This window comes from Scomber japonicus, chromosome 4 (assembly GCF_027409825.1).
Source record: "Scomber japonicus isolate fScoJap1 chromosome 4, fScoJap1.pri, whole genome shotgun sequence".
In the NCBI taxonomy this organism is placed as follows: domain Eukaryota; kingdom Metazoa; phylum Chordata; class Actinopteri; order Scombriformes; family Scombridae; genus Scomber; species Scomber japonicus.
Genome location: NC_070581.1, coordinates 17514664 through 17529624, shown reverse-complemented (window position 1 = coordinate 17529624; position 14961 = coordinate 17514664). Strand labels below are relative to the sequence as shown.

Sequence of the window (14961 nt, the reverse complement as noted above, 5' to 3'; positions counted from 1 at the left end):
AGAGATGTCTTCATGTCTGTAATATAAATTCCCCTCCTTGTTCTCAGGCTCTGTAATCTCTCAGTTTTTGGCTTACGGCTGCAGACACAGCTGGAAGCTCTCACATCAGCTGTCATGTAGAAAAGAGAGCAAATTGTTGTTCTTTTTTTCAGTCGGCATTTATGTTTCCAACTAATCTCTTTGAGTCAAAGAGCCACACTGCCCTATCCCCTGAAGGTTTAAAAAAAAAAAAAAAAAAAAAAAAGCCTTTACTTATTGTATAATCTGCTAGAGGAGAGGAACTGTGATATTGCTCCAACAGACATTGTACTGTAAGCTATTCATAAGCTAATTCTTGATAAAGAGGAGGCTTGTTTTACTTCTCTTTAATACTGCTGAAAATGAAAAAACAATGTGTCAAAGGTGTGATTCTCAGAGACTTTACTACTACTCTATCTTGTCCAGATCTGGTGACACATATGCCAGTCTCACAGTTGTAGTCTAATGTGTTCTTTCATTGAACTCTAGTTTATTTTAGAGCTGATCTTGAGTCAGCAAATTCTGCCTGTGAAGAGGAAGTGAGCCAAAATACTGAAAATGTATTGTTTTTTTAAAATAATAAAATTTAACCTCACTTGACCACTGCTAGTTTTTTGTTGGAATGTCAAACTTAAAATGAAACCCATGAAATTAAAAACAGACATTAAAACAAAATCAAAGCAGCCACCTGTAAAAGCTAATTGTTATATAATGATGCTGCACATTAGATTAAAAGATTACAGAGCAAGGTTCAAAAGTAATCCTATGCCACGTAATAGATCACATTATAGGATTTCTTAAGAGGATCAAACTAACTTAATTGTTATAGAGTAACCAAGGTTACAAGCCAGATATGAGAATCATCAGTCACATACATGCCAATTAAGGAAATGTTGCATTTCTAATGTGTAAACAATATAAAACAGATAAATGTTTTAGGTAGTTCTATGTGAGCAATGTTGAGGAGGCAACTTAAAAATCTCTTTCTATTTCAGCAATTGCACATCACCAAAATCTATTACCACATCAAGTGTCCCAAAAGAGATTTCCAGCCTCAATAGATAGATAGGTAGATAATGTGTAATGCCCATCATATTATTAACAAACAATTCCTGAGTAAAATGATGTACACATAGTCTCTTTTCTATGCATAGTTAACTCAGAACACAGATGTGAGGTCTGCTATTGATTTCTATTTAAAAAAAATGGGAGCAGCAGTGGTTGTGTTTGTGTAAGCACTGACTGACTGGAGACTTGTATGTTACAGAACAGACTTTCTCATGATCAGACAAAATGTTGCGGGCAGCTGTCAATTCATTTTTATGTATGTGGAGTTTTTAAATTCTGTCAAAAATAAATAATAAAAGCATCTGGTAGACACTACATGTTGCAAAGAAGATTGGATAACCTATATGAAAGCAAAAGCAGAACAAAGTGTCTGAAAAAACTCAAATTTGTGTGTCATTCAAAAGTGCTGTAAATGGACAGAATATACCAAATATACCAAAATAACATTGGCTTTATGGTGGTGTTTGAGCACAAATACCTTGAAGACCAGGTGAGCAGTTTTGATCATAATTGGATAATGTGCACAGTTCATGTATTTCTGAATCTTTTGAACAAATATCCCACAGATGCAGTATGAAACATAGGAGAGAGGTGAGCTTTATAGAAGTAAGAAATAAGCTTTTGACAAAACACAGATACTGTAGTGTTCGGACATTGACCAGCCTTTATTCTTTGGGTCAAAACAGTTTGTGTGTAGTTGAAAATAGTAAAGATGATGGTGTTAAAGCCACATCAGTGATCAGTAAATCAAATCAAATATATAATTTTAACTTTGACTGATGGTGGTTGGTTTGATTGGTTGGCATTATTACTCCTATTGCTTTAACATCATTGCTTGGCCTTAAAAAAAAGCAGCCACAACAGACTGTACTATTGCTTTGGTTATTTTGCATTAAATACCATGATGGCACGCTACTTGGAAAAAGTTCACAATATACAGCATGGTAAAATCTTCACACATGTACAGTGTTTTAAAAAACAACAACAATAATAATATAATGACTTTGCAGGTGCCCACGTTCAGTGTAACTTTGTATTCTCATCAGACAAGATGAACTCATGTCAGAAATATGTAATATATATCATCATATATTTCCCCAAACCAACTGGCAATTGGTTAAAATATTATATAGAATATATAAAATGTTCAGCTTTCCAGAGATGCTGAAAAATACATCATGTAAATAAATAAATACATCTAGTAAATTCAAGTCACTCCAGTTTTGTATGTTCATTGCAACCAAAGTTCAAATCCATCTCGCACGTAGAAACTTTTTCAGTTCCCTTTTCTCTTGTTAAAGCTAGCTTCAGCACTGTAATCACATGCACAGTGAAATCCTGTATAGAAAAGAGAACAATGCCTCATTTTGAGCTTGATGAACGTTTTGATGCCTTATTATTTTTTTTCTCTTTCTCTTTCTCTTTCTCTTCTTTTTCTTTTTCTTTTTCCTTTTCCTTTTGCTTCTTCTCTCTCTTTTTCTCCTCCTTGGCCTCCTTGTACTTCCAGATAGGAGGTTCCAAGTAGCCCTTTTGCGTCTTCTTCTTTTTCTCTTTCTTTGGAGTACGCTCCCCAGATTTTGTCACTTCAATCTTAGGAATACAGCCTGAGGGGAAGATGCTGTTCCTGTGTGTACCGCGGGGAATGAATCCTCTTGAGCTTTCCCTGGGCTGTGACTGCTGGCAGCAGGAGGTCAAAGATACAGAGTTGGTTGAAAGAGCAGTGGGAGAAGCTGAAGTGACGGAACCATTACTGTGGGACACTGTGCTCTCCTCCAGCTCCTTGCTGCTGTGCTTTTCAAGTAGTTCAGGAACTGCAAACCGTCGCTTGCCAATCTCTGGAGGGCTGGTGGGACAGAGTGGACGACAACCAGTGGCTATGAGGGGGCTGTGGATGCTTGTGGTCATCCGCACCAAATGGTCCATGACCCCATTGTCCTCGGGGTCCCGAGGGAAGTTGAAAGTAACACTGTCCTTTAAGCGCTGTTTCAACTTCTGACTAGCTGTTTTGGTGGCAGTGGCCTTTGCTACCAGTTGATTCAACTCAGGCCACTCAGGAATGTAGCTTTCACAGAACTGCTCAGCGACAGGATGAGCCTGCAGGCGTCGTAGTCTGTTCATAGTCTCAAACCTTCCTGTCCTAAGGACCCAGTCCTTTAGGCCTCTCCCTTGGACCAGATCCATCGCATTTATATCTGCACCTGAACATATAAGGTAGAGGAAATAGAATTAGAAAGCAGAGAAAACAAACAAAGAAAGAGGCTATGATTCATTGGATGTGGAGGGTTGTGAGGCAATAGTTGTTTCAATTCAGTAAAATGACCCCCCCATGTGGTTGCTTTTGGAGCACAGCTTATTGAGTGGATGTGTAATATGACACTTTACATATGAGGCCATCTCACAATATAGTAAAACATGATATATCTTGCAGTTAGGTGAAAACAATATACCAGTCAGACATTAGTCTTGCAGATTTGCTGTAAAGTAACCCTTAACTGCAGGAAGACAAGAATACTAAACAAACCTTAACACATGTATTTAGGTATCACACATTGGTCATGTTTGCCCAAACAAAACTAGATTGAAGATTAATGATGTCTGTTTTGGACATACTTGAACTTTGAGTAGAAAGGTTGTGGAATTTATACATCACTATTCTAAATGTGTCACTGTTCAGTTTATAAGGACTAATCCCTGCAGCCCAAGGGAGGACCAGATTAGCTCATGGATCAGGTGTCCTGGTTTACCCTATATATCACAAGGGTATAACAAATGTAATTTATAGTATATCCTTCCTTATATCTGTTCATGAATTATACACAGTAATTGTGATCCAAGCATCCTAATACTTAAGAGTTTATGAAGTTTAATGTCCCACAAACATACCATGCATTAGCAGTGCTGACACACACTCTTCTCGGCCCTGCAGACCTGCCTTGATTAGGGCCGTGAAGCCCCGAGGATCCCTGACCTCAGTGTCCACACCAGAGTAGTAGTTAAGGATATAGTTTAGAATGCTGATAAAGCCTGGAACAAAACAAATGTGTTAATAAGATTGGACTGAATTAAGGCTATATGTGGTTTTGTGCTGTATGTCTTCAGACCTACCTGCTTGTGCAGCAATCATGATAGCAGTGTTGCCATCCTTGTCTTGGTGGTTCACGTCTATTAGTGGACATATGTGTAGCATGGAGACCATGTCTACGAATCCCTTGCTCACAGCCACCATCAGTGCAGTCTGACAGAGAGCAAGGTAGAAATAAATTGAACTTTGTTCAAGTTTACATTTATTTTGTCACAGAATTGAAATATAAATGTTTTGACTTGTGTCATTCACCTTCCTTGTGTGATAAAAAGGAAATTGAAATGCATCTTACCCTGCCATTGATGTCCAGCTCCATGGCTTCTTCTTTAGTCACTCCTCTCTCCATGATCCTGCGCAGGGAGGTGGGATCATTCTTAGCACAGGCCTCGTACAGTGTTTTAGCTGGTTCTTTGTACGAGCACAAAGAATCCTGGTCATAGTCAGGAAGTACCGAGTCATCAGAAAGCACACTTCCTGAGTCAGAATCATCCAGGAGGATATCTGTATCCTCGGATGGGCCTGCGCCCAGGTGCGGGTCATCCTTTGCAGTGGCCATGGGTGGGACCCCGTCGTGCCTGGGATCACACCTGGGTATCGGGTTGGCTTCACACCACCCACATCTTCAAAAATACACATCAAAATACTAAATGTCATTATCATTAACAAAAATATGAATTTTCATGTTCTAGATCCCCCTTCTTTCCCAACCCATATGACAACCTTGCACAACCTCTGAGTTCAGAGTGGGAGAGCTTATTTTCAGTTTAGATAACTGCATTTCCATTTTTTTTCGGTGCAAAACCTTTCAGGGTTGGTCACTTAACAAACACTGTTTAACCTACATATCGTATCCATTTTAGTTGCCACCAACAAAATGTGTTCTTATCCAACTCCATTTTGTTTAGCATCATCTTGTTTAGAAATGTGTATAATTTCGTCTCTCTGACATAAGCATCTTATGCTAATTCACGTGTGACTGCAACAGTGACAACACAACATTGGCACCCTTTGGAGTAATTATGTTAAATGGATCTGGTGACCTGAAAGGGCTGGCCTGTGAGGCACAATGCCTAAAGAGGATGAGGAGCTTCACCTCACCCCTTCACCCCTTCTGTCAGAGCTGCTGATCCATAAGTCTTTGATTTACAAGAAGCTGCCTGTATAATATGCTTTTAAGAAAAAAAAGTTTTGAAATCTATGTTTGTTCACTGGCCCAACCCATTAGAACAGGAGCAAATTCATTACCGTGACTCTGTGACTAAACAAATACTTTCAGCATATTTGAAATAATTAAAGCCCATAATTGTGTAAGATTTGTGAATATGTAAAAACAAATAACAGGTACAGTAAATGGTCATGAAACACTGTACTTTTACAGATGCTCAGTCTGTGAAAGTAGCATGAATGAAGGCATAGTAGGAGGAGTGTACTGGGTTTCAAAAGGCCATATGGTGCCATAAGCAATGGGAGACCAGGCTAGTGACAGCATCTGTCATGGTGTCTTAATCGTGTCACACTGCTTTGCAGAACAAGTACATTTGGGTGTCCAGTGTTTTTTTTAGTGTAAATCAAGAAGCTATACACAAAAACATTCATTATAATTTTTATTTTTTTATGCATATTTCAAAACCAGTGATGCAACTGTTTCTTAAGGCTAAGACAAAAGATGGGCTAGGCTTTTTGTTTTGAGAGTGAGAAATATAGAAAGAGCTGATTGCTTAAACGTGTGTTTGTGCATCAGTGATAAGGCAACTTTGGAAAACAATGTCAGGTATTTGTGTAGTCCAGTTGCCTCTGCCCTGTTTATATTACTACATCATATACACAATAGATGTGAATTCACAAAGATAATTGTTTGCACAGAATTAGCTTAGCTTTTGCAAGTTAATTTAGAGTAATAGCATCTTTAGGATCAGCTCCTGTTAAATGCCAGATAGAAGCACTCAAGTCCTTTAATCCCTACAACCATATGTTCTATTTTAACATTGTGTTGTGCAGAAGAATGAATGTTACTATCACACAAACCTTTCTCTCTTTTCCTTCCTCTGCATAAACATAGAAAGGTCCCTTTTTAGCTTTGTGGCCTACATTTCCTGCTTAACAAAACCTTTTCAAACTGTTCAAGCTTCCGCTTCTAAATCCTAACTGAGAACTATCTCTGTTGTCTCTCTGAACTTTGGTGTGAAGATGTAAATGATATGCAATCATTTGTACAAAAGCAAAGAAACATCTTATAAGAAATAATAATAACAATAGTCAGTCTCACCCTAAAACAATCCAGCCATGGATGGTCTTCTCTTTTTTCTCTCTTTACAAACTTGCTCTCGGTTGGTTACAGCATCTTGCTGTATTAGACTTCAACTCTTCCTGTTGGCGCTTGATAGAAACTGGTTAAGTTTAAGTTTCCCGAACTGACTCCAGCCCTGCCCTGAACCCTCCCTCCATCTCTCCTACTGGCCAGTTAGGTTGCCTCATCAGCCAGCAATCCGTGCAGGTCCCAACATAGACTCTGTTGTCCTAAGTCAGGCAACATGCTCTCTCCCTCTCATCCTGATTACAGAAGATTTAAGGATTAAGAGAAAGAAACGGACAGCAGCCAACCTTGCTCCCCTTACTGTCTGTTGAGTTAGTCTGCTCTCTCTTTCTCCTCTCTCTCACTTGTCTCCACAGCCCTCTCAAAATCTGTCCATCTACAGCTCTCACTGCCCGTCTGTAGTGTCAGAGCAAACCTCTCTAACTGTCCAAATAAGTGCCGTGACTGAATCATAGAGGCTATGGGTCCTGAATCTGTTGTGTTGTTGAGGACCCCCTGCCTGCCTGAATGATTTCAGTGTGTCTGTGTGATGGGAGACTGCGTCTTAGTTCTGTTTTCCCATGGAAATCCAATTGCTGGGACAACAAACTAACCCTGCTGTTACTCTAAGCCAGGGGGCCTTGGTGGTAATTATTCCCATGACAGGGATGACACACACAGATAGGCATGGAAACACATGGACACACAAACGCCTAACACAATACATACACACACAAACACACATGAACACACATGAACACACACACATGAACACACACACACACAAAAAAATGACAAAAAATGATATGAAATTTCAGTCAGGTTTTAGAACATTACATAGCACAGAAACAGCCTCCTCAAGGTAACCAACGACATTCTTTTAACAACTGACTGAGACCACAGTTTTAATTCTTTTAGACTTAAGTACAGCATTTGACACAATTCTACACAATTTTAATTGATTGTCTAAAAACCTGGGTGGGCATCAAGGACACTGCACTTGATTGGTTTTATTCTTACCTTTTGGAAAGAACCTTTGCGGTACACCACAGATAACTACACCTCCTCCACAGCCCACATTGCCTGTGGTGTACCGCAAGGTTCTATTTTTGATCCAATTTTATTCTCTATCTATATGCTCCCACTTGGCCAAATCGTCCAGCAACACAACGTTTCTTTCCATTGCTATGCAGACGACACACAGATATACCTTCCCCTGAGATCCGGTGACCCAAGAAGCCTAGCTGCTGCTGTAGACTGTCTCCATGATGTCAACTGTTGGATGGTACAAAATTTCCTTCAATTTAACAACTCCAAAACAGAAATAATACTGTTCAATCCCCTAAATACAAAAAATCCCATCAGTCTTGGTCCCCTGTCCGTGAACATTAAGCCCACTGCCAGAAATCTTGGAGTCCTGTTTGACTCAGAATTAAGTTTCGTTCCTCATATCACAAAAATCGTCCAGTCCTTTTATCGACTATTAAGAACAATCTCCAAACTCAAGCCAATGCTCACCCACTCTGACCCGGAATTTTCTCCCGTTTAGATGACTGCAACTCTCTCCTTTCGGGGTTACCTCAAAAATGTCTCTCTCGCCTCCAACTAGTTCAGAACGCAGCAGCTAGGCTTCTTACTGGTTTTAACAGACGACATCACATCACCCCAATCCTCGCTTCTCTTCACTGGCTCCCTGTTTATTTCAGAATTGATTTTAAAATTGTACTGATCGCTCTTAAAGCATGCCTGGGTCTAGCTCCAAGCTACATAACCAATATGTTGACTCCGTATGAGCTGGCCCGCAGCTAGAGCGGACCGTGCTTTTGCCATCAGAGCCCCTCAGCTTTGGAACAACCTGCCCGAGGAAATAAGGCTTGCAGATTCAGTACCTTCTTTCAAATCACTTCTCAAAACTAATTTCTACAGACTAGCTTTTATGTGATGTAATTTGTTTATTTGTTTGTTTTGTTTATTGCTACTGTCTTTAATTTAATCTTATTTTTACTTTGTCTTATTTATTTTTATATTCTCATTAGCTCCTTACTGTATTCCATTGTCCTCTACCTAGAGTGCTGTCTCTAGTCCCTTCCCAAGTATGACACAGACAATTTCACACTTTATTTTCTGTGTAATGGCCACTTCTTATTTTTTCCTATTACAAGTATTTAAAAAACTTACTCCACAGCAGATTGAGCTACTTATTTCAAGTGAAAATGTGCTTGAAACAAGTGAAAGTTATTTGAAAACAAGTTACTTTTTTTTCTTATTTTAAGTGTAATGAGATTTATTTTGACTAGAAGGTTTTGAGTTTCTGCAGTGTTTTGTTGTAATGCACATGATTGCCACACAACATTGTTCTATTTATTAATTATTACTCTGTATATTTTTTGCTACCATGCAAACCAATCACAGCCCTTGCGGTCTGCGTTGCCTCGACGCATAGTTACATTTCTGGGGAGGTGCACGTCAGGGGACGGCGTAGGGGTTCACAGTCAGCGATGCAGAGAGCTCTGCGTAGGTATGCCGTCGGCTTGACGTCGACCCAACGTAGAATCATAAATCAGCCTTTATAGGGCAAGAAAGAAAGAAAACAAAGCAGATGTATTACATTTTCTGCTTCACTAACATAATACCATGTGTACTGGACCCATAAATCCAGTACCCTCAGTTTTGTATTAAACTTCACAAGTTTGAATAAACCAAGTAATCCAATATTTCAATTATATGAAACCAGATTAAGTCTCTTGAATGATCTTTTTATTAGTTTCACTTTGGTTTCAAGCCCTCTGCTTGATCTGTGTCTGCAGCCTCTTTGTTTTTAGGGCTGAGTCTCACTACCGATCAAAAGTTTTAGAACACCCCAATTTTTCCAGTTTTTTATTGAAATTCAAACAGTTCAAGTCCAATGAGTTTTGTACGCCGTCTAGTAGGCGAAAGGATGGTTCCTCAGTGTGTGACATTAACTGTCAAATATAGAGGAGGAAGCATGATGGTCTGGGGCTGTTTTTCTGGATCCAGGGTTGGCTACCACAGCATTCTACAGCGCCATGCAGTACCCTCTGGTATGCATGTAGTTGGTCAGGGGTTCATCCTACAGCAAGATAATGACCCAGAAGATAAGTCCAAGTTATGCTAGAACTACTTTAGGAAAAAAGACCAAGATGGTGAAAACATTTTTTCAATGAAAACCTGGAAAAATTGGGGTGTTCTAAAAGTTTTGACTTGTAGTGTATGTGGACAGGTATATCATGTTAATACATAGCATCAGGGACTCAGTCATGTGATATCAAAGGTGCATGTAAACAGATTAACCCTGATGTTTATTGGAGTTGGGCCAATCAGTGACTTTGTTCTTGTGAATGTAGCCTGTGTTATGCAACAGCTCCTCTCTGTTAGAGAGATGAAGACTGCCTCCCTCTGATCAAACTATGAAATGCAATGCATGTACATGAGTTGGTGCAGAACAAAATATTCATGTTTATTAACCCTCACTGTTGGTTATGGTCGCTTTTTACATCGCCTCCAGATATACACACAAACTTCTAACAAGGCACATCTTGTTTTCACTGAACCAACACGTTACCACTTTGTAAGAGTGGGAAACACCATTAACAAATTATCGGTCGCTGATTTAAATTACCAAGAGGAGGTCAACTCTTTTATCTCTTTTTAATGGTGCAAAGCTAATTATTTGAACCTAGATATCACTAAAACAAAGTAGTTTGTTGTTGACTTTGGGAAGAAAAGGGAGGAGATATTCTTACAAATATCTGGTATACATTTGTATAAAAACTAAACAGGAAGGAAGATAGTGTGTTGGTGGGGGCAAGTGATACTGAGCATTTCTTTTACTGTACAATGGTCCTCTGTGCCTTTCTAATAACATGAGTATTAATAATTTATGATTACATATTACTGCTGGCTGATGGATCGAATCTTTTGTTAATAATATGATGGGCGTTACACATTATCTATCTATCTATCTATCTATCTATCTATTTATCTAATGAGGCTATAAATCTCTTGAACAAAGCAATCTCTTAAATATATCCCATTTATTTATCAGAAGCTGCCTCTTAGGCTGTAAATCATCAGATCAGATATATATCACCACACTAACCTGGCCTATAACACAAAAAGTGCTGCTTTTGTAAGCAAGAGCCTGAAGTGGGGTTTGACTCCTCACTGATATGAAACACAGGAAAAGGAAAAAAAGGCATGCTTGAGGGCAAAGAATTATAGCTTATAAAAATAGACATGAAATTGATATGGTACATAATACAGAGGACAGGGAAGTCTGTTTGACACAAAAGGGTGAGGTAGAGGTGCTGTGTGTGTTTTCAGTGTTTTTCCTTTATCCTTTAAGATATACAAGAATGATCAAACAACTTTTGCCAGGTGAGGGCAGCATAGCACACACAGCTTTAAACTTCATCAGCGGGTTTGTGTTTATCTCAGAAAACAGTCATTGCCCTGGCTTCCTCAAAGAAAATCCAACCAATTTTGATTGATTACCAATCCAATGAATAAATTACAGAACGTTTTGTCCTGATTTCCACCTCCTGATCACGCTCTCCTTTTAGGGTCATGGGTTATTTTCTTTCCTATTCTGTAAATTCCTCTCAGAGTCATTCACTCATCACTGCAAATGGCAGTCCAACTTCTCCCCAGACGCCAGTATACCCAGCAGAGGTCAGTACTAGAGCAAAAGAACTTGGAAAGAGGCTTGGGAAGCAATGAACTAAGTTTAGCCAGTTTAGTGACTGATTCTAAAGAAAGCCATGTGCTCGGCTAATATTAGACGGTTGGCAGTCTCTCCAGGACCAGTCTTACCAGAACTCTGTGAGCACTCTGTAATATTATTTCCAGATATGTGGCTAATAGACAGAATGTCACTCTGCTATTTGCTCTAAAGCATCGTGAACATCAGAAATTAAGTAAATAGAGGGAAACAGGAAGGAAACAGAGCTAATCTTTTTCATGCAAGGCAAGGACATTTTCTGTGATATTGGGAACACTATTACAATGGGAATTGGAAGTGTGTGATGATTGTACTATGACTCAAAGGCAGGTGAATAAGGCAGAAGTAAATACTGCACACTAAGGAGACAAATTATTCAAAACCAAAATATAGTGTGTATTAGTGTTTGCTTTGCTGGGGGTGCAGGTCAAATGCACATATAGAAGTATGAACCTCAACATATTCTTTCACTATCTGTGCTTAAGTGCATCTACATATAAGATTCAGCAATGACCAAAAATATTTTTTATTTGCACAGATGAACAGTTCTGAGTTTCTTGTGGGTATTTCTTTTACAGAGCAATGCAATATAAATCTGTTCATTTGTTGATTGTCCAGATGAACATCACCACGTAATTGCATGTCTGACAGCCAGTGGAGATATACGGTGGCCGAGACCCGCCATAGCTGCCGAGACCGAGCTGCAAATAAAAGTAACGCTGCAAACAAAAACAAACGCTGCTGCAAATAAAAAGAAACGCTGCTGCATATAAAAGAAACGCTGCAAATAAAAAGACACACCGCAGCAAACAAAAAAAACGCTGCAAATAAAAACAAACGCCGCTGCAAATAAAAGAAACACCGCAGCAAACAAAAAAAAAAAAAATGTGTTATTTGGTCAGGCGATGTAGCCCCATGTTTGAAGTTGAACTGGAGAATGCCGGTGTATTGTTAGCTTCGGCTAACACGGGGAGACCACTAACGAGAGTGGAAACAACTGACGGCTACATAGTTCCGGCAGCTTATTACTGTCGTTGTTGTTGTTGCTTGTACGTGTAGGTCAGGAAAAGACGTAAAAGGGACCGTATATGGTTTGTTATTTGTGTTATTACGTTACGTGTTGGACTAAATACATGGACATATTGAGGAAAGTATTTCGATGTTATGGAAACGGATTTCATATTTCACAAGAATGGATACTTGGCGAGCTGTACAGAAAGTCCTGAGTCATAAGATGATCGTTGTGGATAAAGGGAAGACTTTGAAGGTATGTAGAGATTATAGCTGTTTTTACTTTAGCTGAGTGGCTGAATACTATTACGGCTGTGAGCAACCAATATAATTCGTGAGTGGTCTTGAATGAATCAGGGCAACCTATGCTTTCTAACAATGTACGGCATGAATAAATATGTTTAAGGGTTGGTGTTTAAAACATTCAGAAGGACTTGTGGCTACCTCCCAACCTACGACCCGTCCCGTAGGCGGAACAGCGTGTTTTAAGTGTCTGCAGTTCCGATCCTCATCCCCATGTTGGCTGAAACAGACAAGTCACCCTCAAACACTACCATTTTCACTTACTTTCTAGTTCGTTTTCCAATTCGTAGTCCTGTTGTTGTTGTTTCTTCTTCCGGTGTTTCGGCAAAAACAGTCCCCGGTAATCCACTTCCGTTGTGTCTTTTTTTATTTGCATCGTTTTTTTTTATTAAATGCTGCGGTGTTTTTTTTTTTTTGTTTTTGTTTGCTGCGGTGTTTCTTTTATTTGCAGCGTTTCTTTTATATGCAGCAGCGTTTCTTTTTATTTGCAGCGGCGTTTGTTTTTATTTGCAGCGGTTTTTTTTGTTTGCTGTGGTGTGTCTTTTTATTTGCAGCGTTTCTTTTATATGCAGCAGCGTTTCTTTTTATTTGCAGCAGCATTTGTTTTTGTTTGCAGCGTTACTTTTATTTGCAGCTATGGCGGGTCTCGGCCACCGTAGAGATATTTATCAAAGGATGATGTCATTTTAAACATTTCATTGGTCTTGAGTCATCAAGTTCACTGCGCACACAGAAAAGGGTTCCTACGTTCTGAGACTAAGTGCCATACATACAGTGTAAAATACTAAAATTAGCTCCATGTGTCAATCGTCTGTCATTACTGGCAGACCTGGTTTAGAGAAAGTGATTCTGATGTGTCAACAGTCATGGCTGTTAGTGATGTGGAAACAAAATGGCTGTTGAAAGCAATCAAGGGAAGGTAGAATGTAAATGGAGTCACATAAATATTAGTCCTTTATGACTTTTTTTTAAGAGAAAGATTTTAAAGATAAGGTGCTAAAGTGTAACTTACAATTTAGAGTAACAATCTTATAGTCTAATTTAATAGAATAAATTCAGTTGCTAGACCAAGTTCTGTGGTACGTTTGGCTCTTCTGAAATATTCAAAGATATTCAATCAAATATTCAAGAAAGTAAATAAGAGAAGGTCTCCATTCCGCTGAGAGATTTTACATAAGCAATCATTGTATTTATATTTGTTGACATTTTTACTTTCACTTTCGCATTATAAACATGCAGTGTACCCGCTACTACTATAATATATAATAATAATGCACTATATGGTGTTTGCTTTATTCAGATGACTGTCTACAAACAACATTTCATCCCTTATTATGCTGGGCAGGTCTTCAGGTTTCATAGAGGCTCCCATGGAGGAAGCTCGATCACCCCTAACCAGCCTAGACTGTGTATGACCAAAACAGGACAGCACAAGGATCTCAGGCTGCACTTTGGCTCAGTGGAGGTATAAAAAAAACCTATGAGACATAGCTGGGAAGTTGTCCAAAATGTGCCTGAAATTCGATAGTTAAAATAAAGTCTAAATAAAATCAAAAATCTGCTGTATAGCCAACAAGGTGAAGCTAAAATGGAAAGTGTACTGTTTTGTCTGCCGGCAACATTTTGGGCTGTCTGCAATCTGGAAATACTCATGGCTCCAACACTTGAACAAGGATTTACTGAACTTATAGATTAAATAAAGGCATGGATCATAGTTTCCAGGTGATTAAAAGGCAGATACTGTCAGAGTCTGTGATTGGTTGCAGACACAGCTGTTTTGCAAAGCTTTGTATGTTTCTTCAGGCTTAGCTTGGCATCAAAACTGAGCATCAATCCTTCGAGTAGAAGCAGTTATGTTCAGTCTCTGTTCAGACATCCATTTTTATCAAACATTATAAAGCTGCTTTAAGCTTTCACGGATTTGAATGAAAACTTCTGAAATGAAAGAATAATCAAGCAATCATTACTCAAACTGTAAGAAAAAATGATGTAAGATGTTTTACAAGATAAAAATGTGAGTGATTATATTCTGAATCGTAAAGAATGAGTAAATGCTGATGACAGCAAAGACAAAAACAAAGCATCAAGTTGCTGTTTTTCTTGGCAAGTTGCCTCCAAACTGAAGATAGATCTGTAAAAGAGTGGACCTGGATTGTTTTGGATTGGAGCTAAAACATGATTAGAGAAAATAATAATTTCAGTCCAACAACTCTGAATAAAAGTCATTTAATCTGGCCTGATTCTTCACGCTTATGAACTATCAGTCAGTTTGCAGACAGGTACTGTTAACCTGCTGTTTCAGAACTTACTAGACCTGCTTGCATTGCTGACTTTTTAACCTCTTATCAACCTGAGTCCAGCTATAGGGACGGCAATGTCTGTGTCTTGGTTGCTTAGATAGATAGAATTAGATTTAGTGCAGATATTCATGTTATGTTATATGAT

General features: G+C 38.8%; 1 protein-coding gene across 1 annotated transcript; it reads right to left on the bottom strand.

Annotated features, from left to right (window-relative positions):
• Positions 1-2448: 2448 nt before the first annotated feature.
• On the bottom strand, positions 2449-4724 carry ankrd33aa (ankyrin repeat domain 33Aa). The gene is made up of 4 exons (XM_053317955.1): positions 4461-4724; positions 4192-4321; positions 3970-4110; positions 2449-3284 (listed from the first exon to the last, which is right to left on the bottom strand). The coding sequence occupies exons 1-4, from the start codon at positions 4722-4724 to the stop codon at positions 2449-2451; spliced, it is 1371 nt and encodes a 456-aa protein (XP_053173930.1).
• Between the last annotated feature and the right edge of the window lie 10237 nt (positions 4725-14961).

What these genes read in the sequence shown, in the direction of transcription:
- ankrd33aa (XM_053317955.1), bottom strand. Translation starts at nt 4,724, where the DNA reads ATGGCCACTGCAAAGGATGACCCGCACCTGGGCGCAGGCCCATCCGAG. An exon ending in CATGATTGCTGCACAAGCAG is followed by an intron (nt 4,111 to 4,191) that starts GTAGGTCTGAAG and finishes GTTTTGTTCCAG; the next exon opens with GCTTTATCAGCATTCTAAAC. An exon ending in GTCAGCACTGCTAATGCATG is followed by an intron (nt 3,285 to 3,969) that starts GTATGTTTGTGG and finishes TTATATGTTCAG; the next exon opens with GTGCAGATATAAATGCGATG.